At 45.1% G+C, this 21,394-nt stretch overlaps 2 protein-coding genes across 2 annotated transcripts; both read right to left on the reverse strand.

Moving 5' to 3' along the window:
* Positions 1 to 295: 295 nt before the first annotated feature.
* On the reverse strand, positions 296 to 9,830 carry LOC128301368 (RING finger and SPRY domain-containing protein 1-like). Its single transcript, XM_053037811.1, has 7 exons — positions 9,799 to 9,830; positions 7,667 to 8,241; positions 3,187 to 3,520; positions 3,024 to 3,113; positions 2,836 to 2,953; positions 2,115 to 2,737; positions 296 to 2,037 (listed from the first exon to the last, which is right to left on the reverse strand). The coding sequence occupies exons 2-7, from the start codon at positions 7,939 to 7,941 to the stop codon at positions 1,732 to 1,734; spliced, it is 1,746 nt and encodes a 581-aa protein (XP_052893771.1). The 5' UTR covers positions 7,942 to 8,241; positions 9,799 to 9,830; the 3' UTR covers positions 296 to 1,731.
* Positions 9,831 to 10,184: 354 nt separating this feature from the next.
* On the reverse strand, positions 10,185 to 11,896 carry LOC128304052 (RNA-splicing ligase RtcB homolog). The gene is made up of 2 exons (XM_053041176.1): positions 11,576 to 11,896; positions 10,185 to 11,495 (listed from the first exon to the last, which is right to left on the reverse strand). The coding sequence occupies exons 1-2, from the start codon at positions 11,818 to 11,820 to the stop codon at positions 10,220 to 10,222; spliced, it is 1,521 nt and encodes a 506-aa protein (XP_052897136.1). The 5' UTR covers positions 11,821 to 11,896; the 3' UTR covers positions 10,185 to 10,219.
* Positions 11,897 to 21,394: the final 9,498 nt, after the last annotated feature.

The raw sequence follows: 21,394 nt of genomic DNA on the forward strand, positions 1-21,394 counted from the left end.
ATTCATAGATTTGAAACGATCGACCGTTAAGAAAATATTTGAACAACCAAGAATGTAGTCGTCCTTACCCTGGTTTATTTTGTAAATTCGGGTCATGCGTCGTTGAACGTGTTAAATGAGTAAGATATCCGACGGTACTACACAAATATAAAAATAGTTTAACTGCAGAACGCCAATACAATGCATGATTAAACGACCTGGTTCATCGCTGGTTTCATGCTGAATGTGATATTTCTAGAATTGAATCATTGCAAAACACCGTTTTACTTTAAATAACAAGAAATTTTTCAATCCATTATAATCCCACTCGGTTTAGTCCATGTGCCTGGATAAATGAAACTATTCTGTTCAGTAGAAAGATTCCATACATATACTTTCAATTAAATATGTACAGCATCTTCTCTTCTTTTTGCGCGCGTGTACAAAAATATATTAGTCATATTTGTTACTCTATTTATACACTCTTTTCCTGCAACTTCTTTACACACGCTTTATGCTGTACAGGCCTAATGTTGTTAAACACATCAAAATCCTTCTCTCTAGTATTACGCGCTATTAACGACCATCCTCATTTGATATCTTTTGCTACAATATATCTAATCTTCCTGCGTGCTGTTGTAATGGAATAACGGACGCTATTGTGCCTAGCAGTGTTACAAAACCTTTGTTTTAGTCCGATAGTTAAAAGCATGATATATGATGATAATATGGCTAAAATAATCAGTTGGACGAATACATTTCACCCGACCGCATTGAGACGATGCTGCAGAACTTTACTGTACTGACGGGAAACGGAAACCAGAAATAACTAGAAGAAACTAGAAGGGAAATCATGGTCTCAAAAACGGACCATACGATGAACAATGGTTGACTCGATGTTAATAGGGCCTTCATTTTTTCTTAATAGAAATAGACCGTTTCGGTTGCTTGATTCGCGATTTATCCTTAACTCCTAGCGGTGCATTTACGAGTTTGTTTCTCCACATACGCCTGCTCTCTAGGTCATTAGCAGCATAACCGCACCTGTGTTGATTGTTCCAAATAGTTAAATAGCTCTTTCTACTGATATTGTCTTCGATGAGTGAACATACGTTCAATATGAGTTTAAAAACGAAACGCTAAACGTAGCTAGTGGAAAACCTAATACTTAGAACCTACAACAACAGTAAAAACTGACGCAATTACAGTCCGAGCTAACCTCCTCGAACATTGCACAGAGAGTTTCTGAAACTCAACGCCGGTCATCGGAAGACGATGCGAAAACTCGAAATACATTGACCGGAAGGTGAATTTCTTCTGCACAACCGGCAACTTGGTGGTGATGGCAATAGTGAAAAGTAATACAACCAAGGAAAAAGATTTTAATTCACTATGCAGTACGTAAGTACATGGTCCACGCACTCAACGTTTCATGTCGAGGCTCCTCTGCGCACACTTTTAACACACAATAATGGCTTTTTACAGCTGGAGCCTTGTTTTTTTCTATTAGGCCAGAAGCTATTCATTCGCTATCTTCACTCCTCTATCTATCACACGTATTCTTCACTTTTGTTTCGTGCTTGCGCTGATCTGTAGTTAGTTTCCGATTCTCATTAGAAAGGTATCACATTTTCTGCACACTGGATGGAAACATTACAGAAGCGCAAAGCAGCAAAGGATTAGAATATTAGAATTTAACAAAATCGCTACCATTTTAAACATTACCCGCACTGCAGACGCGTATGACAGTGCTTATTGCAGTTGTTCTTCGAGGCTGTTGTTTGGTTTAGCGCTGTTTGTTGTATCACCTGCTTCATTAGCTTCCGACTGTGCCGGACTTGTGCTCTCCGGAGCCGATTCCTCCTGTACCGTGCTAACGATTTCTGCCCGGCACATCGGGCAGAACTGCAGCAAAGCGGCACAGTTCGTACAGAAACCTCGATGCTGGCAAGGTTCGATCCGTATCGTTGCCTTCATATCGAAGCAAAGTGTACACGAATCCTCCCGCACGCTTAACTTGCGTAACTGCTCCAGGAAGAGATGGCGCGGTAGAACAATCTATTTGGAAACGAGCGGGAAAGTAATCATTTCCATTGGAGTTCGTTAATACGATCGTGCACTACTCGCTAGCTTACCTTGTCCTGCTCGCTTAACACAGCATGACTGTTAAAGCTCATAAACGTCCGGTTTTTGGGCGGATGAACAAACGGCGTGGAACCGAAGTTGAAGCGACATTGCTGGAATGACATAAAGGAGGCTGCAGCGAAAAACCCGTCGATTGCATCTCCCGATTCAAACAGCTGCCGCAGCACCTCACTTTCAACACCGTCCAAACTAAATATCACTTCTCGTGCATCGAGATCCAGCAGGCAACCCAGTATCGAACCACCGGACCATACGTTCAGATTGTGCTGCATCGGTTTCGCTTTATACCAGATCAACTTCCGGCAGCCATCGAACGCAATCGAGTACGCATCGTCCCCGATACCGTAACCTTCATGGCTCAGGAAGTTGGAATCCTTCGTCGCCCAACCAATTTGCATTACGCCTGGTGTCATGATCAGCACCTCATAGTACCAGCAACCGGCATTAACCTGATAGGTGCATCGGACACTCTCGAACGAGTATGCATCGCACCGGGCCGTCAGTCCATCGGCCGAGATTTTCAGGTACTCGCTGACATCTCGCGTGTTGAGCATCACATTTACGTTACTAACATCCGCCACCTCGTAGGAGTATTGCCGACCTTCAATAAGGACTAGAAGGGGAGATGAAGAGAGAGAGAGAGAGATAAATGTGGCAATGAATAATATATATGTTTTGCGAAAAGATAAGAAATATTTTCGGACCACTTACAATAGTTGTCTAAGCACCACTGAGCACAAAACCCGACCTGACGCAGGGTGTGATCGGTACTCGCGATATGTCTCTCGAGTCGCAACAGGGGATTGTCCGGATAGAGCGCTAATTTTCGCTACAATAAAAGATGCAAACATTACACTTCAGCACAGATTTAACAGGTAGCAGATTGCCCACATGCTTACCCTTATAGTGCTCTTGTTTTCACTCGTTTGTGCAAATTTCTCCAGCGCAATCAGCGAGAATAACATTACGTCGGGATGGATTCCTTCATCCTGGCGAAGTAGAGCAACGGATTAGTCACCATCACACGGTTTTTGTTATATTCTATAGTTAGTAAAGCCTTACCAAATTTCCCAGCAAGTATCCCAGCGTTACCTCCGACAGGGCCGATATACTACACGGACCGGCAAGTCGATCCGCAAGGAAGCCCAGAATGATGCACATGTTACGCTCACGCTTTGGTGTGCGTCGAATCGAACGCGTTATCATATCCGCCACCTCTAGTACGGACTCTTTCGACGGAAGCGGACTGTCGTCCATCAGCAGCGTGATGACGCTTGGGCCCATCGGGTTGTCGAGCGGTATGACACGTATTAACGATTTTACCAGCTGTATCCAACCGGAAGGTTTGTCCGTTATATCGTGCAGCATCACCATCGAGCTAGGTGTTTCCGGTTCACTGTTGAAAAAATGGAACACAGGAGTTACATGTGAGAGAAAATCGGATGCTTGATTTCGTCTCCAAATACAATTTGAAGCCGAAACCGTTTGTCGGAACTACTCTGGGGCAGTTTTGTGCTTAATGAATCTGTTGAGAAAAGTCATTCAAATGAGTCTTTAGTGAGGAGTCTTTCAAATCAGGAGTCGAAATCCAGATTCATTCATTCCGTTGAAAGATTCATTCGATTCATGAATTTGAATTAGATTTACAGTCTGAATTCCGAGTTGAATCCTAAGCAGTCGAAGATGGAGTTGATGCCCGGAGCTGAATTCTCCATAACCAATAAAATGGTATAAGTAATCTTTACTTTTGGTGCTTCTAAAGCATAAAGCAGTGACATTAAAAATATCCAAGTAAACCCAACGGTTTCGAAAGCATCCTGCCGCAAGACGAACGCCCTTGGGCAGGATTGTGTACTGCTGCCAACACCCAGCTCAAGTGTTGAATCAATACACAATCCTGGAAGGCAACTACTAGCTAAAGCCCAGGGTCAACAGCGGGCGCCACTTCGGTCATCCTGCTTTTCTTCTTTCTCCGACTGGGGAGCAATGTAATCACTCACCCGGCACACACATACAGTTAAGGGAGGGACGAGTGGGCGCGCGCACGATCCAAATCTGACATGCATGCCGCTTGCCAGTGATTGGCATGCATGCACGCCTTGTTTCAAACTGCATCGCATCGATATGCATCCGTTTGTTTGTACAAGGGACTGTGTTTTGTGAACGATGTTTTTCCCACGCTACGGACTATTTCCCACCCAAAGCCAATGTGGAGGAGTTCCCTTGATCATTTTCGTGCTGCGCGGGGGAGGTTCGTGTTTGATGACAGAATGTTAACAAATTCCATTGCATTATCTTATTACATTCTACTTCATCCCCCCAATCGAGCTTTCTTACATTTTGAAACGCTCGTTAAAACTTGATTCAAAACGCTCCTTTTTAATTTCAAATCAACACCACGGAGTATCGCACGGAGCAGCCGTTAATCGGGAAGGTTGTTGCTGTATTTACACTGTGTACGCGCCTAGTTGATTTTCCACGCGTTGACCTGTATCGTCGGCAAAACATGCAGGCAAAACAAATTAACTAAGCACGATTTTGGTGGATTAAAGGGCACGTTTTACTTTGCATTGAAGTCAACAGCCACCGGGCTCCACCCGCTGGGCATATTTTATCAGCAACAGTGTGTAAGAAGTGACTAACACAGTTTTCGCGAACAGGCAATATCCCGATGGTGGATCATCATCGCGAAGTTCTTCATCGAAGGTGTCTTTTACGATAAGAAAACGGTATCATGCGTTGATATCAGTTATCAAAGTTTTATGTCAACTTCTTATACCGTGGGGCCGATAAGATCAACCAGTGACAAATGTAAGGTACTTCTTTTCTGGTTCGTCTGATTCAAGCAAAATTACCTTAAAATTCTTTTGTTTTTTTTTTAATATGAGCTTATTAGGAAGCATCACATATAGCTTAAAAACTTGCCCATGACTGAAGCAGCTCAGAAATGGTCCCATCACCACGGCATGCACGACATTTCGTATTTGAGATTCACCTGTTGAACGTATTGATTGATTTAGGCCAATACCGTAGTCATGTGCAGGTGAAACGAGATATGTTTACCTGTTCAATATAAATCAAAACAAAGGGCCCTGAGAGTTTTTCATCCACCATTCAGCTACGGATAAATAGTGCCAATAGTGCTATACTACCAGCAAGATCTCAGCCTTGAACATTAATTCATTCAAGAAGCTCCATTCCATGGAAGGCAATAGTTTTCCACGACATTTCGTTCTTTAGTGAAAGATCATCAAACGATCGAGGATCGAGGACTTTGTTTTCTGAATAAGATAGCAAACACGAAACCATACGATCGTAAACCGCCGTAAGGAACGATGAATAACGAGATTAGAAAAGAAGAGTTTTTTTTAGGTGAAAACGTCGTCATGTGCCATATGACTCATTAATTCTTTAATGTGGCCCAACACGACATTTTAAAATAGCAAACAATTAATAATAGGAAACAAATTACCGATATGGAAGCGTAAAGCCAATATGTATGTTAGAATAATGCGTACTTTTCTTCCAACCCCAAAAGGTTACTATTTAATAAACACATCAACACATAACCTAAAACAAAGTCAACATTTTACTACGTCCCAAATGCCCAAGCATGACCCAACCTAAATGCCCGGCTGGTGTGAGAGAAAATCTCCGCCTAAAAGGTTTCGTGTGCAAATTAATTAAAGCATCAGAAGGACCTTTTGGCCTCCGCTTCGCAGTGCTTCACCCGTGTATTCGAACAGCGGTATGCCACAAAAGTTTTGCTTCCCATTTCGTAATGTGATACGCGTGTTTGCGTGCACCATATTCGTGGCGTTTCGGTGTTGGAATTGGTATCCTTCGTGTACGGATTTTCCTTCCCTACTTATTCTAATTTGCTTATCGCCTCGTACACCGGGCACCGCGTCGTTTGGGCTTATGCGGCTAGGTTTTACTCTGCCAACGACAACCATTCAATACATCGCCGTTCTAGGCGCTACACTAGGGAAGAAATGCTCAGTGAGTGGATTATTCAGGTAACTTGCTGCCGGTGGCAAAGTTGCCAATTGGTTGTGATGAAATAGCCGTTCTTTGAAAACTATGAACGATACGAATAATCGCGAGAACACAAATGATGAATTCTTTGCCAGAGTTAGTAGTATCATCAGATCCCGTATCGCGAGCACTGGAAAGAGAGGACGTTTCGTCTCGTTCAAATACGCAATGTTGTTCCAAATCTGTCGCAAAACAGACAATGGATGAAATCATAATTGCTTAAAGACAGCCGGCATCTTGGCAGCTGATGAAATTATTTCAGAGCAGTGAGAATTACGTCGGAGTTTTTCCACCACTTTGGGGTTCTCTGGCCATCTGGCCCGTTAATGACTGCAGAAGAATAGTTTGATGTGTGGAAGAAAGACACGTGTGGTTCCCGTTCGTCTTTGCCTGGCCAGTGTGGAAGAGATACGCGTCTGACGATGAATGGTTACTAAAGTCGACCGGTCTAATTCCGCAAGCGTGTATCACTACCACTCGCACTCCCAACTATCGCCATGACGTTATCGTCAGCGTACGGGGTGGACGTTTGTGTTGCGACCCTTGACGGCGTGTTACGCTACTCCGTGCGAACAATGCGCTTATCAAAGATTGTAAAGCAAAATGAAATTAATATCCCAGTGTGAGAGCCGATTAAGCAGCAAGAAATAAAACGGGTGCTTTAGTCGCAAAAAAGCCAAGACGAAAATCAAGATTCAAGGGCAGTAAAAGACGAATGATTGTGCATTTTATGCAAATTTGACTCAATTAAAATAATAAATCGCTATGTCGAAATCAGCGAATGACCCGTTTCGCACGAAGGAAAGCGTCCGTAAAGGACAGGACATAATTGGGTGTTTCTAATTCTAATTCATTTATACCGACAGATGATTCAAGAGTGATTTAAAATGTTTTATAGCAACATCAAGCAGTTCCGCGTACGGAGTGGAATTTAAATGATTGAATGTTATGATTGTATCTACATTTAAACATCCGCCACCTAAAGGTACGCGGGTTTGAGGGACATCCTTACGTCCCTTTCGCAATGCAATTGCCCCGTCCCTGTGACTAACCGATTGAACCTTACAAACAGCACAAGTGCAACACTGGAAGTCGGCTATGAACCATGTTCAATACACGCTTACAGATCGATTCATTTCCGCCCCCCAAACAGCAAGAATTATCGTTCGCAAGGGGCCAAAGGTCACCTGAGCTCGGATAACAGCGGTGCGTGAGTAATCACCGCCTGGCCGCAGCTTTGTCGCCCATTTCGAATTGCTTAAATTACCGATTCCGCTAAGGGTGGTCACTCGATCGATCGTGATACAGCTGAAAAGAAAACAAGTCCACAAAAACGGAAACGTCGCCGAAGCGACGGGCGATGCTTGAAGCGCCATTCGATAATTATACTCATTTATGGGGGCACACTCATTTATGCCACCACTCCACTTCTCGCTGTCCGATTGCCCTTTTTGAAGGTTGTTTTTTGTTGCTTTCCTGATGTGTAACAATCCAGCATACTTACTTGTCCACGATCGAACCGATGATTTCGAGCGTTTCGTTCACCAGCATGTCCACCGTGTCGGAGAGTGAGATCTGCCGATCTGAGCGGGAATAGTGACGGATGTGGTGGTGTCCGTTCTGTCCACCCGATCCACTGACAGCGCCACTTCCGGTACCGCCGCTGCCACCACCTCCCGCTAGTCGGCCTGTATCGCTGCCGTTCGGTGCGTACGAATCCCGGCTGCTATCATCGATGAAGCCTTCCTCGACCTTGTCCTTACAAAGGCACACGCCCATGTCGAACCCGGGACAATCGTGTCAACGGGAGAGGATGTGTTAAAAGCGGGCTGGCACAACACAGCTGAAGCGTCGGAAGATGCAATGGTGAGAGGGTGGGTGAGCGCACGTTCGCTACGTCGGATGGGATGTCGATTGCCGCAAAACAAAACTCGGGTTCACTGTTATGTGGCCAGTTGCTTCATATTTGCCGATAGGCCGGTCGACGAGACCGACAACACTTCCGGTGTGGAGAAGGGTTTTCTTTAATCGTTTTATCGTTCCACCGAAACCACTCTACCGGGGGAAGGTACTTTCACCCTGTCAATGGCAACCAGTAAAAACATCAATTTAACTCTTCACTCTATTGTTTAACTCAAAAGGATTTTTTGCGGAGATTATATACAGTAATTAAATAGTAATTTTTGACATTTTACACTTTTATTTTGTAAAAAATCATGTCAACTTTAAAGAGCCATATTAATATCAAGAGGCGACATATTAATAGCAGTGTGAACTAAAAGAGTTACATTAATTTTCATCAGGATATTGCATCGATATTAGATTACGCATTCAAAAGTTATAAGCCACCAACATTTTTAGCCACCCGGGTAGCCGGTTTCCTGGCATAGGGTTAATTGTTTTATCGTTCCACCTAAACCGCTTTCCCTGGGGGTGGTACTTTAATACTGTTCGAGGCGCTATAAAGTAACAAATAGAAAGCTCCTTAAAAAAATCAAGACACCTAAAATAACACACACTAGATAATTGTTTATTTGGGTTGTGGTGTACGTCACAGTCTTCCTGGTGGTGTAGCTGGCTCGCGACGCAACAATTAGCTTCAGGAGGATTAACTTCGTTTGAGACGAGTGCGTAAACAAACGCAATCAACGCACTGCTGCCACTTGATGTGGTTACTTGGCTCGGGGGATAAGTGACAACACACACCCTTCAGACAGATTGTTTTAAGCGAGGTGGACAAAGGAATGCGGTGGTTTGAGGAGTCGTGCGCTGTTGCGCGGCACCGATTACGATCATTTATGCGACGTTTCGGTGCCTTCCTGCTCACCGTGCGCGGATCTATTCTTGAGCAATTGATAGTGTGTGATAATGAGCGCACGCCACTGGGCAACTTAACAGTCCCATATTTGAGTGTTGCTGTTACTGCTCATAGTGAGGCCGCTGGCCTGGCTTCCTAGATGATTCGATCAAGGCAACCTTTTTAGCACCTCTATATTGCTATTTAGCATCACACTGAAAATCACTTTCTTCTTGTTCAACACCGCACACTGGATCGTTTGTAGGAATGCACTTATTTCGGGACAGCGGTGGTGAACTTTCCTGTCCCTTGGAGCCCTTTGGCTAGAAACTAAACACGCATGCAACCAGTGAACGGCCAGCGTGTTTGTGTACGGGAGATGTGTGTTTGTGTTTTGTTCCACCCCGCCAAACTATTCGCCCACCCAACGCCCGCTTCAGAAGGACATTCACTTTACATCATTCACTGCACCTGAAAAGTGTGTGGTCCCTTTCCGCGGACCACGATTCTGATAAGGCGAAAGCTAAACGACATAATCAAGAATGAGTAAATCACCCTGTGGGTAATCGGCACACGCTCTGGACTCGGTTTCTTTGCTGGGTGGTTCACTTTGCAGCAAGTATCACACACTCAAAACCACCTAGCCACGAAATCGGGGGTTACGTTCAGATTGGATTTGGTACAAATGACACCTTTTCCTGTGTGAATTAAAACCGACTGCACGTAGAATCTGGTTGCGTACTTGCACTGGGAAGCTATTTTACGCGGCCGGAATGTTCGAACGCGACGAAAAGACGAGCCAGCTCACGCGAGAAGGGCTTTTTGGATTGCCGTGGAACCTTTTCTAGCGTTCTGTCGTTCAATCCCGTAAGTAACAAAAAAATAATACAATGAATCAACAAGGCAATTCGGGGCGATTTGGTGGACCAGAAGATTGACATTTAGTGTAATCAATTTATGAAAAAATAGTTTTTAATGAAGTCATAATACTTAATGGAAAGGAGTTTCATAATTCGAATAGAATTTGTTGTGCCTGAAGGTATTTAAAAATGAAAAATTGTACACGCACTGACAGAGCTACCCACTGTGAAATGTCATTCAAACCGCCCTTGTAAATACTACAGTGACCTACCATCGTGTGGTATTACTTGGGGGATAAAGAATTATCTGACATTTTTACACTGGTTATTACAGAACGAAAATTATTTTATTAGAAATCCCGGTTTTCACAACACGCCAATGAATGCGTTCAAGCTTTTCTTAACCTTTAATAACTGCAATCGGACGCAGTTTGATTGCTTTATTGCTTATACCTACATCGTGACACGTTTGAACCACATCCCGAACATCCTTATACGAATCCGGTGCTTCTTCCTGCACCAGCTTCGGTGAGGCGACACGAATCGAAATGCCTTTCTCTTCCAGATCCCTTAGTACGTCCTTGTAGTCCAGATTTCGGCGCGATTTGGCACGGGACAGACTGCGACCGGCACCGTGACATGTCGAACCGAATGTTTCCACCATGCCCGTTTCGGTACCGGTCAGCACGAAGCTGCACGTTCCCATCGATCCACCGACAAGCACCGGTTGACCGGTAAGCTGATAATCCACGGGAATTAGCGGATGATGTGGTGGGAATGCACGGGTCGATCCTTTCCGGTGAACGAGCAGTTGCTTCGGCCTACCATTCACCATGTGTTCCTCCATTTTGGCAACGTTGTGCGAAACATCGTAGATAACGTGCATGTCCAAATCGTCCGGCGTGGTGTTGAATTGTTTCGCAAAAGCTTGCCTTGTGAGGAACGTCATTGAGCTGCGGTTCACCCAGGCAAAGTTGGCAGCGGCCGACATGGCTTTCAGATAATTTTGACCCTCCGGGCTATTGATACGCGCACACGCCAGCTGCCGATCGTTTGTTTCGATCTTGTCCCGCTTCATGGCCTTTTCCATCTCAACCAGCGCATCGGTTGCTACCTGATGGCCAAAACCACGGCTTCCCGAGTGAATCATTACGCAGATTTGTCCGAGCTCTTCGATGCCCATTTTGCTAGCGGCGTATTTATCGTAAATTTCTTCCACCACCTGTATTTCGGCATAATGATTGCCGGCGCCTAATGTACCGAGCTGTGGCAGACCACGTTTCTTCGCCCGCAAGCTAACCTTGCCCGGGTCGGCATTCAACATGCGGCCGTACTCTTCGCAGTGTTCCTTGTCTTCGGCCCAAACGTATCCTTCGCGCAAGGACCAATCCATGCCCATTTCCAGGGCTTCCTCCAGATCATGCGCGTTCATTGGAATGATACCCTTTGATCCAACACCTACGGGAATGTGATCGAAGAGACTCTGAGCTAGCTGCTCTTTCACCGGCTGCACATCCTTTTCGAACAGATTAGTTCGCAGCAAACGAACGCCACAGTTGATGTCGAAACCGACACCACCGGGTGAAACAATTGAGGTCGGATCGCTCATATCGAATGCCGCCATGTTACCGATTGCAAATCCATAACCGGAATGAATATCCGGAAGACCGACGGATCTGGAAGTATTCATGAAGCATAACAGCGCTACAGTTAAGTCAGTGCTTTCTACAAAATATCCTACTAAAGAATGCTTTACCGTCCAACAATTCCCGGTAACGCGGCCACGTTCGCTATCTGCTTAACTCCGGGAAGAAATCCACCAGTCATTCCAGGCCGGCAGGCGTTGCGCAGCTCATCGAACATAAGCTTTTCCAGCCGACTGTTGGCATAGAATACGCCTTCCACGTTCATGTTCGATTGGAAGCCTTTTTTTATCAGGAAGCTGTTCGGCGATAGCCGTTCGATGTACTTCATCTCTTCGTTATACTCTCGGACGACCATTTTGGTAGAATTGAAGCTTTTCTAAATCTGTGAAAATGAGCAATACTTTGTTTATTCACTGGGCGAGACGAGATGCAAAATTATTAACAAAAATGATGCAAATGTTTGACAGCTGCAACAAGCCGGGTTTGACAGCCGGCTCGATGTCGCTAAGGGCAAATAGCAGTTGCGTGCTTACTCAGTCGCGTGGAGGCAATCTGGATTATCGATTTTGGAATGCAACAGTGCGTGCCGGGATTTTTCAAACGCATTTCAAACGAACAATAGTATTTATATTACTTTTGATGACAATATTACCAAAATAACTTTATGTCACGTTTTCTCTGAACTTTTTGGCATCAATTTTCGGGAAAGAATATATGATTTCATAAAAAAGAAAGTGTAGGTGGTGTTCCGAAAGTAACGTTCCACTGCGCGAATACTTTGCACAGTATTGCACCAAACATTGTCGCAGGTAAAAACAAGTGTGCGTTTACTTTAGTCCTTGGACGGTTCTGTAGGCGACCATAAAATGGGGCAAGCCACCAATCGTCATCCGCGCGCGCTGACCACAATCACACCAAAACCAACTCGCACATGCTTCCGATCGTTACGTTCATCTGGCTCGCTTAATGTTCTCATTATTCATTGTCTTTGCAACTAATGTGTTTCTATTGTACAAGCCTTAATTTTCACCCAAATTCGGGTGTTCCTGTAATGTTGTAATGTAATTGTTGTTGTGTTGTTGTGGAGGAGGTATTTCAAAGGGAAATACGAGATAGGATCGTTCATTGGCTTGTTCGCGGGTACACACATTTTGTTGGCCACCTTCGCAGCTTGATGGAGTATCCGTCACAAGATTGATCGAACATTACAATACGCATACAGGTTTCTACCATCACTCGAAAGGGACTGTGTCGGCATCGGATCTCGGTCCTCCTACCAATGAACATATGGGCACTGTCGTCAGGAAGGTAGGAAGCAGCTTTCATGTATAGTTTGTGTGCATATTTAAAATCTTTGCCTTAGTGAACCCCTTAGCCCTGAGACTTTGTCCTCTTGGTGCTGTTCGAATGACGATACTGGTGCGTTCGCTAAGTCACTGCGAGGTCTCGTTCGTACCCGAACCGTTTGCGGAATGGTGAGGAGGCCGTCCCCCGTTCGATCCCAGGTGGGAGTCCAGCGTGGGCAGATGAGAATCGACAGATTAGCTGTTGGCCCTCGTACGCTCTAATGCGCCACTGGTGGGTCTATGTATATTTCAGTCTAGCATACCTGGCACACGCCAGTACCTTCAGCCGGACGATGGGAGGTTAATTTCAACCAAACTGACGGGCTTGTTGAGCAGTGAGACATTTTAATACGAAGCAGTAAAACGCCACCGAAGAGCGTTTGGCAAGAGTGTGTTTGCTATCACCAAAATCGACGACAACAGTAAATCTGATTGAGAGGCAGCAACGCCAAAGAACCAGTGCACCGAACCTATCCTTAACTGAATGTGTACCCAGTTCTTTACCGTACGTACAACGGGAGCAACATCCCAAAGCTGACTCATAGAAGATCTCGAATATCTCGTGGACCGCTGTCTCGCGTTCGTACGTGGTGGGATTTATTTTTCAATCCGCTTCCAACGCGTCGGACATTGTCGGGGGTTGTGCCGCGGTTTATGGTGCTGCAGCCGAATCGGAATTCGTGACGGAAGGACGACACGGGCGGACCGGCCAAAACCACCTTAATAAAAGCAAACTTCCAAAAAATGGCAAAAACCACATTCGTCCATGGAGTCGAGCCCGGTTTCTCCCATTTGTTCCTGACCGTGACTGCGGTGCGACGCATTGCGATGGGTACCGTGCGAGTGGAGTGAATTCGCAAAAGTTTTTCGCGATCCAACGCGGACGAACTGCACCAGTTTTCGGACGACTGCTGAACAGTTACGATCGATCGTTAATGAATTCTCGTCCGAATGCATGCTGCATAGCGATGGTTGCGTGAGTGCGTGTGTGAACGTGTTTTTGTGCGTCTTAACGAACGAGCGAACTCCTTGCAACGGTTGGCCGAGAGTTCCTTGAAGAGCTGGCTATTTTTACGATCATGTGATCATCCGGCTATCGGTACATGGTAGCACTGGTGAATGATCACAGCGTAGAAATAACCAATTTTGAGCGAAAGTAAGCAAAAAATCCAGTTTAAGAACCCAATTAGTCCGGTTCGTAACATTCTCGGAACTTCTTGGTGGTGCGTTATGTGTGGTCATCGCCGTTCGGTAGGCGTCAATATTCACCAAGGTGTCGCAGTTGTGAAGACAGCTTGTTAGTCGTAACCGAAGTCATTAAGTGCGCTACCGTGATTTGATACGATATCCATTAGCATACGCTTCACGCCGTTCGTATCAGGACAGACCAGTTGAAGGTGTCACTGGAGCAACCACGGGAAGAAACTAATAAAATACTAATTTCCATCGGCTGATTAGCGGAGTGTGTGCTCTCGCTGAAATCCTGCGCCCAGCGAGCTGTTACGATCGTCCTAGTGATCGGAGCTCGGAGTTGAAGTCACGCGTCGAAGACCATAAGGCCCGGGGTAAGTCAACCACTGGTTCAGAACGCTATTTGCATAAGGTAAACCATCGGTGATAGCTTCTTATCTCGGTGCCTATGTCAGGTTAGGAGACACGAGGCCAAGGTTCGTCATCACGTAAGACGCGATACCCGGGAGGGTAGAGACACCTCCGCTGTCACAGCTGTGTGGCACTGTTCTTGTGAGACAGTATGTCTCATTGCCTGCCAGCCAAGATATCGCCCAATATCGCTTCCCAAATCACTACTCCCTACAAACTCACCGCCCAGTCAGGGCTGACACCGCGCAGGCATTGGAGAAGGCCGTGTTTGGTTGGCGTAAAAGTTGCATAAATTTTGACACCCACCCGAATCCCGCGGTGCACAGCCCCTGCTGTCACGCAAATACGTCGCGCACGATGTATCATATCGCGGTTGAATGGTGTACGACCCGATCGTGATCATATGCCGTTTGTGTGTGTGTTTATTTATTTTTTAGCACAACCCTATACGTACATATTCTATCTTGTAGTCTTAGCTTAAAGCCCGTCCCTGTCAGCGAAGGTGTTGGATAGTGGCTTTTGTTGCGCTGCAGGGTAGTACTAGGGTTGGGTAAATCGTTAGTTTCGTATGAACTTGAGCGAACCGGTTCGTTCTTTGTGAAGAACTGAACGAACGGTACAGTTACTCATACAGTTCGCTCAATCTGCCGATCCAGGTCGCTCACCAAATGTTTCTACATTCGACGGGTAGTTCGCTCAATCAGCAGTTCCAGGGTGTTCACGAACGGTTCCTACATTCGACGGGCAGCTCGCTCGTTTTTTAGTAGATACTGTTCCTATACTCGACAGGCAGTTCGCTGGAACTTGCCGTTCCAAGTCGCTCGTCAAATATTTCTACATTCGACGGATAGATCGGTCAATCTGTAATCTATTACATTCCGTTCAACCTGCGTTACAAGCGGTTTAATGAACGTCATTAAACCTGCTACACATTTCGTTACATTTACTATTACTTTTACCGCATAATTCGTCTGACCTGTCTATAGAGATAATTCCGCCTGTATGGTGTATTTATTCGCGTAGTAACAGAATTCGACGAACGAAGTTCCTTCGTTCACTTAAAAAAACTGATCGAACTGTACTTCCGTTTAGTTCTTGTGTCCCATCTCTAGGTAGTACACACTCCACATACAGAGTAGGCCAATCTGTTCCGACACCTGGGATGAACACTCGGTGTTTGTGTGTGTATGCGCTATCGAATCCGCTAGATCTTCCATTCCCTCGCAATCATCGCCAACGTACGGCAAAGGATGGTAAGAAAAAAAAACCACAACTGTTCCTTACACTACCAAAACCGAGCCTGCCATATTTGGTCGAACGAGCTTGAGCGTCTTTTGGATGTTACTTTTTTGTTTTATTTCACCCATTTCGGGAGCTGCCCGTTTTCTACTACGCACCCACCCTATTACCCGCAGCACAAAAGTCACACAGACTGGTCGGGACCCCGGGGCCGGCACTTGGTAGAATGTCTGTCAGCATCTCATGGCGGTTGCGGTTTAGGCGGTCCACCATCACCACCAGTAGACCTTCAGCAGTCCCACTCGCAATGCGCGGTTTTGCCTATGCAACCTCTGTTTCACTTTACGTATTCGGGTGTGTGTGAGTGCGCTGCGCGCGCGCGTTTTTTGCTCTTCTTGGCAAACTTTTGGACACTTCTGGTCCACTGCCCGGTAGCAGCGAACCCCGGTGGGTATGTTTGGTGGAAACCACGCTTGTCCACCACCGAGGGTGTGGTTGCCAAAAGCTTTTTTCTTTACGATGTCAGGGTTAAGGGAGATCGTGTGTGTGTGCTACTGGATTGGGGACCAATGCTCGAAAGGTTTCATTGGGTTTTTTTCTGGTATTGATTCCCGTTCGCCAACAAGCAATGCATTACGTATGTATTACCATGCCGGGAGTTGAAGTTTGTTGGGGGAGTGTTTTGAGCGGATGGTACGTGCGATTGTCCAAACTTAGACGACCTAACCTTGGGCGAACCCGAGGGCACCGCGAGAGTTAGTAGCACACGTGTAAACAGGTTGTTTTGAACACTAAATATCCCCAAAAAAAGTTTATAGCTTTATGAAGGACAGATCGCAAGAAGTTTGCCCACCAGGAAAGGCATTTACGGCAATAAAACGTAATTGACAAGCACGCAAACCTCACATTACAAATGCGCGGGATGGGAAGTTACTGCCCCAAAATGAAGCATCAAAACAATAGCATTCGTTGTAGGTGACACGCTCCTTTTACAGGAGGTGACACTGTTTTATAGTCGGTCAATAAACGCTTGTAAAATAGGATTACTGCAGAAGATTATGCGTGTCCGTTCAAAACGTGCCACCGGAACGCAAGGTAATTAGTGAGCAGCTTGTTTTTCTCTCTCTAATCACACGCGCAGCGGTATAGATAAAAGCGTCCCACCCTTTCGGAAGAAAGCATTGAGAAATCTTATATTGGCGATGGATTAGTTGCCTTTTTACGAAATGTATTTATCGGTAGCATCGATGGTTTAATGGTGCTGTCCGTATTTGGAAATGAAGGTATGCTCTATCGGGTCGATCGTGTGTTTGACCACTAGTCAATGAAACCAGCGGCCTGCATGCGGCACCATTTTAACCAGTCATAATTCACGTTTTGTATAGCTGGCACTCCGGCTACTTAACACCCATAAGCATGAGATTAAGGTTCATAATTTGGACTTTCCATCTCTTTACGTGCCGTCGTGCTATCTGTCCTCAGATGTGGAGGACGATAAATCAGATAGGTTTCCTTTGCATACTGAGGCGAGGTTTGAGACTCTCCACCTTAATTACGAAATACAGGGTTTTACAAGAGATTGCATATGGCGAGCCCAACATGCTTAATCGCGTAAGCGAATAATAATAAACAGGATAATGTTTTACAACTAGAAATGTTCGTGGATCGTTTTATTAAAATTGAACCATATTCAGTTTTGGCGATTCAATTCACCTTTTTTTGGTTTTTCACCTTCGAGCGCCACATTAATTTTATTTGCTGCCGTGATACAGTAAATTGGGATTGTCGCACAGGGTTTCGATTCCAATAAGGGATCATTTCAACCGTCCCTGTTTCAACCTCACTGTGTCGTTACAAAAGGTGGCAGAACTGTGACCAAGCCTTTGGAATTCATCTTGATATCCGTGCAACGCAGCGTATCAATATTTAGATGGTTATGAAGCGATATCGTTCACTAGTTGTAAAACCCTGTATACGCTTACGCATTTCTGTAAATTCGGTTCAATATAACTAATCTGTAGTATAAGCCTATATCTCGCTGAAATGGGCGGATAAGAATTAGGAGGATGTCGATGACAATGACCAGTTGCATCAGAATGGGTACTCTTGGTTCCTGTAGATCGAGTGAGCTGTATTAAAGAAGCAAACCATTCATGGTGTAGCGTGTGTGTGTTCTAGGTGTACACGCAAAGAAATGGTGGATCGTTTTCGACAACACAAGCTCGCTACCGTTCGTGTGGCACAAAACAAACCACTGCCCTAGCCGCACACCATATGTGGCTAGACACTCATTCCATTGGACCTGCTGAACCATTCATGGGCTGATGTTTGCGTTGGTATGAAGCACTGCAGAAACCTTCAAAAGAGGTTACACTACGGAGGAGGATGCTCGCTGCAATGGTTGCTGCAGGCCACGGGCACCGGGACCGGGACCAGAGTAGGCGTAATGATGTCGTCTGCAGTCTGTCGCGCAGATCCGCGAGTCCACTGGCCCCGATTCGTGGGCACACAACCGTAGCAAAAATCCCCCCAGCAACCGGCGACGGGCCCGTTGTCTCCCTTGTTCCGTTTTTCTTTCCATTTTTTTTCGTTTGTGTCCATGGTGAACGTTCAAATGTACCGTTAAAAAAGAAAAGACTATTTCCCTCAGATAACCCACCTCACATCTTAGGAGGAGTTGCGGGAATTAAAAGAGAAGAGACAAGGGCATAAATGACTGCGTACCTCATTATCATGACATTATGGAGCGCATCGTCAGTGGCCGAAAAGCAGTTCACCGGTCAAAAAGAGTGGGAAACCACACACCAACAGCGAGATGGTGGTGGTTGAGCGAAATTTCGTCTGCACTAAATCCATTGGAAAGGGATGGAGTGCACTGGATTTCAAGGACAAGATAACGATATTCTAGAGCGCGAGGTGTGTAAGAGCAAAAAACGGGAATTCAATCCATTCAGTGTATACCCACGAAAACAAAACAAGAGCGACGAGAAAGAAAAACAAAGTAGAAGTAATGGAAAATCCGACTACTTGTGCTGTGCAATTCAATATATCATAAACTTTTGCTACATGATCGTCCGCAGGTACCTGCGAGACCACACTTTTAATGTCATCGTACAAGATCGTCTAGAGATCGGTTAAAGATGTTTAAAAACAATAAACTATCTTTGCTCAGTAATGTAAGTATGAGTCCGCTTTACACTAAGAAAACTCTTTACACTTCTTATAAAAGTTTTTTTTCTGACTGATCTTTAAACCATTGCAAATATAATGAAGCAATAAGCGAGCAGAAGCAATCAATTGGCAGTCGTAAGGGCGCAACGTCAAGGCATTTGGGTAGTCCTTGTCAGTTTGTGTTTTTCTGGTGAGTTTGAACTGCCAAACTGCTTTTATCCAACCGGGTACCGTACCAACCGGGACGACTGTTTCTGCAATTCTTCCAACCTACCGATTCCGATTTTTCGAAGGTCAACTGTGCCCGACGACGACGACGACGACGACGACGACGGGTGTGTAATGAGTGTAAAATTGAAATTGAATTTTTGACATTTTAATACAGAAAAGTAATAAAAAAACGAGGCAAAAAGTGACACACCAAAGACGTACGTGGGGTGGTGGATAAATGGTAGCAATGTTAATTACCTCGCGTGGCATTCGTAAGTCACACGTTAAGAAGCTTTGTGCTGCTAAAAAACCGAGGCGATTAAATCATGCGAATAATAGTGGCTGGTCTATATAGACAGCAGAGCATTTTAAATGGGACCCATATGAAAGTGGGTCGTAAAAATAGGAGTTAAGAGTAGTTAAAGATTGAACGACGACGCAGCCGAGAACTCGCCTTCTTCTGATTTAATATTTAATCTTCGATGTACGGAAACTAGTTTAAGGTGCTATCTACTTTTGCGCATGACGGTAACACATTAATGTAATGAATTGCTGAAAGAATAATGAAGTGAGACGTTTGAAAGAGAGCTTGCCTCAAGTTGTAGTAGTTCAACGTGTATGCTAGGATTAGTGTCACTTAGGCTGTTTATCAACTCATAAAAAATCATTTTCACGTTGAGAACAACCCTTGTTTATCAAAGTGTGAATAAGAATTGCAATCATTTCATTTCATTCTTTTTTCCTTTTTCGATGTCTCCCCGGATGATGTTTTGGGTTGTACGAAAAATTGAACTCACGACAGTACTGGTGCTACACATACGGTTACCTCGCAAGGCTATTGAGCTGCTGCGATATTAATGTCTTGATTGATTATAACATTCTATAATACTTTGTCTACATACACGAAACACGAAAGCACATTTGTGCCGAACGAACTAAAAACCGAGAGCTACGATCCCTTTCGCTGCCTGAATTAAATTGTTCGCTTGTGCCACAGTGCAATAGAATAAAAATAGAGGACAAAATACGTAATTCTGCACGTGCTTGTTTTGTGCGGTGGGCAAAACGTCTTCCCCCTCCGAAGTGTATCGAAACCAATTTCGTTTGCATTGAATGGATTTTGTGCGCTTGATGCATATTGTCCACTACCATCGATACTGCCATCTGGCATGGCACACGGTCAGTTTTCCGTTTTTCCTGGTTATGGTTAAAAAGATTGTCAACAGTAAAAGGGCCGCGCTTACATGATTCGTTTGTCCCTCTCAATAGGCGAGACAAAACTGAACACGAACGAAATGTATATTTTTTGCCGACAATAACTTCACAGTCAGCCACCGTATCATGATAACGGAGCGAAGTGAATGGGAAAATGCCACACAAAACGAGAGGAGGTAGTTCAAGAGTAACAATTTATCGATTGCATAACAATCGGTCGCCTTTCGTCGTAGCACTTACTGCCGCTTATCGGTTCGGAAGATTGATGACCGCCGGTCAGCGGGCGTTCACGAAAAGGGTCTAAGGTGAAGGAAAAACGCAAAGACAAAATGGACACTCTACAGTGCGCTCCCCGGTGTTTTTTATTTGTTCATTATTGACGGTAGCGAACTAGGTCATGCCGGTTTTCCTTCAAAAGAGAGCGAGGACGAGCCTTGTTCATTGCATCTTTCTTTTTCACCTTTTCAAATTTTACATCGATCACAAAAATGACGCGGGAAATGGTGCGTGAAAAATGACCGGCAGTGGATGGTGTGGATCGGGAAAATCTCTGCCGGCTCGAGAAAGGAGCGAATGCTTTAGTTTGGTTACGGGGCCTCTTTAGCCAAAGATAGTAGCTGATTGATGGGTCAGTTAAGCACGAGCAGGATGATCGTTTGAGAGCCATATCGGGCACATTTTGGGGCGGGGGTGCTGTAGTGATCGCAAGTGTTAAAATTTCATCGTTACAATTGATTTGAAACGTGAAGCGCCCTCTTCTTGCTAGCCGATGATTTACTACACCAGCACCACGCTCGTGGTGAACCGGGGCGAAACGTTACACAAAGCCACCTGCAGTGAAAGTCGAATGAAGATCATCAGCGGATGCTTCACCGGACACGGACGCACACACACACACACACACACACACACACACACACACACACACACACACACACACACACATACCGGATCATTGCCGCTCAGGGAAGAGTGGAAAATTGAATCTTTACCACATAACGCTTTAGCCGCACGTACTTGGAACATGGTAATGTAGAGCACTGTGGCTGTAAAATATCTACCCCTGTTTAGGGGGAGGGAGAGAAAGCGGGTGCTATTGCCTAGACCTCCCCCCTGATGGACGATCGGCTGTCTAACGTTTAGCTG

The sequence above is a fragment of the Anopheles moucheti genome, chromosome 3 (assembly GCF_943734755.1).
Source record: "Anopheles moucheti chromosome 3, idAnoMoucSN_F20_07, whole genome shotgun sequence".
Classification (NCBI taxonomy): Eukaryota; Metazoa; Arthropoda; class Insecta; order Diptera; family Culicidae; genus Anopheles; species Anopheles moucheti.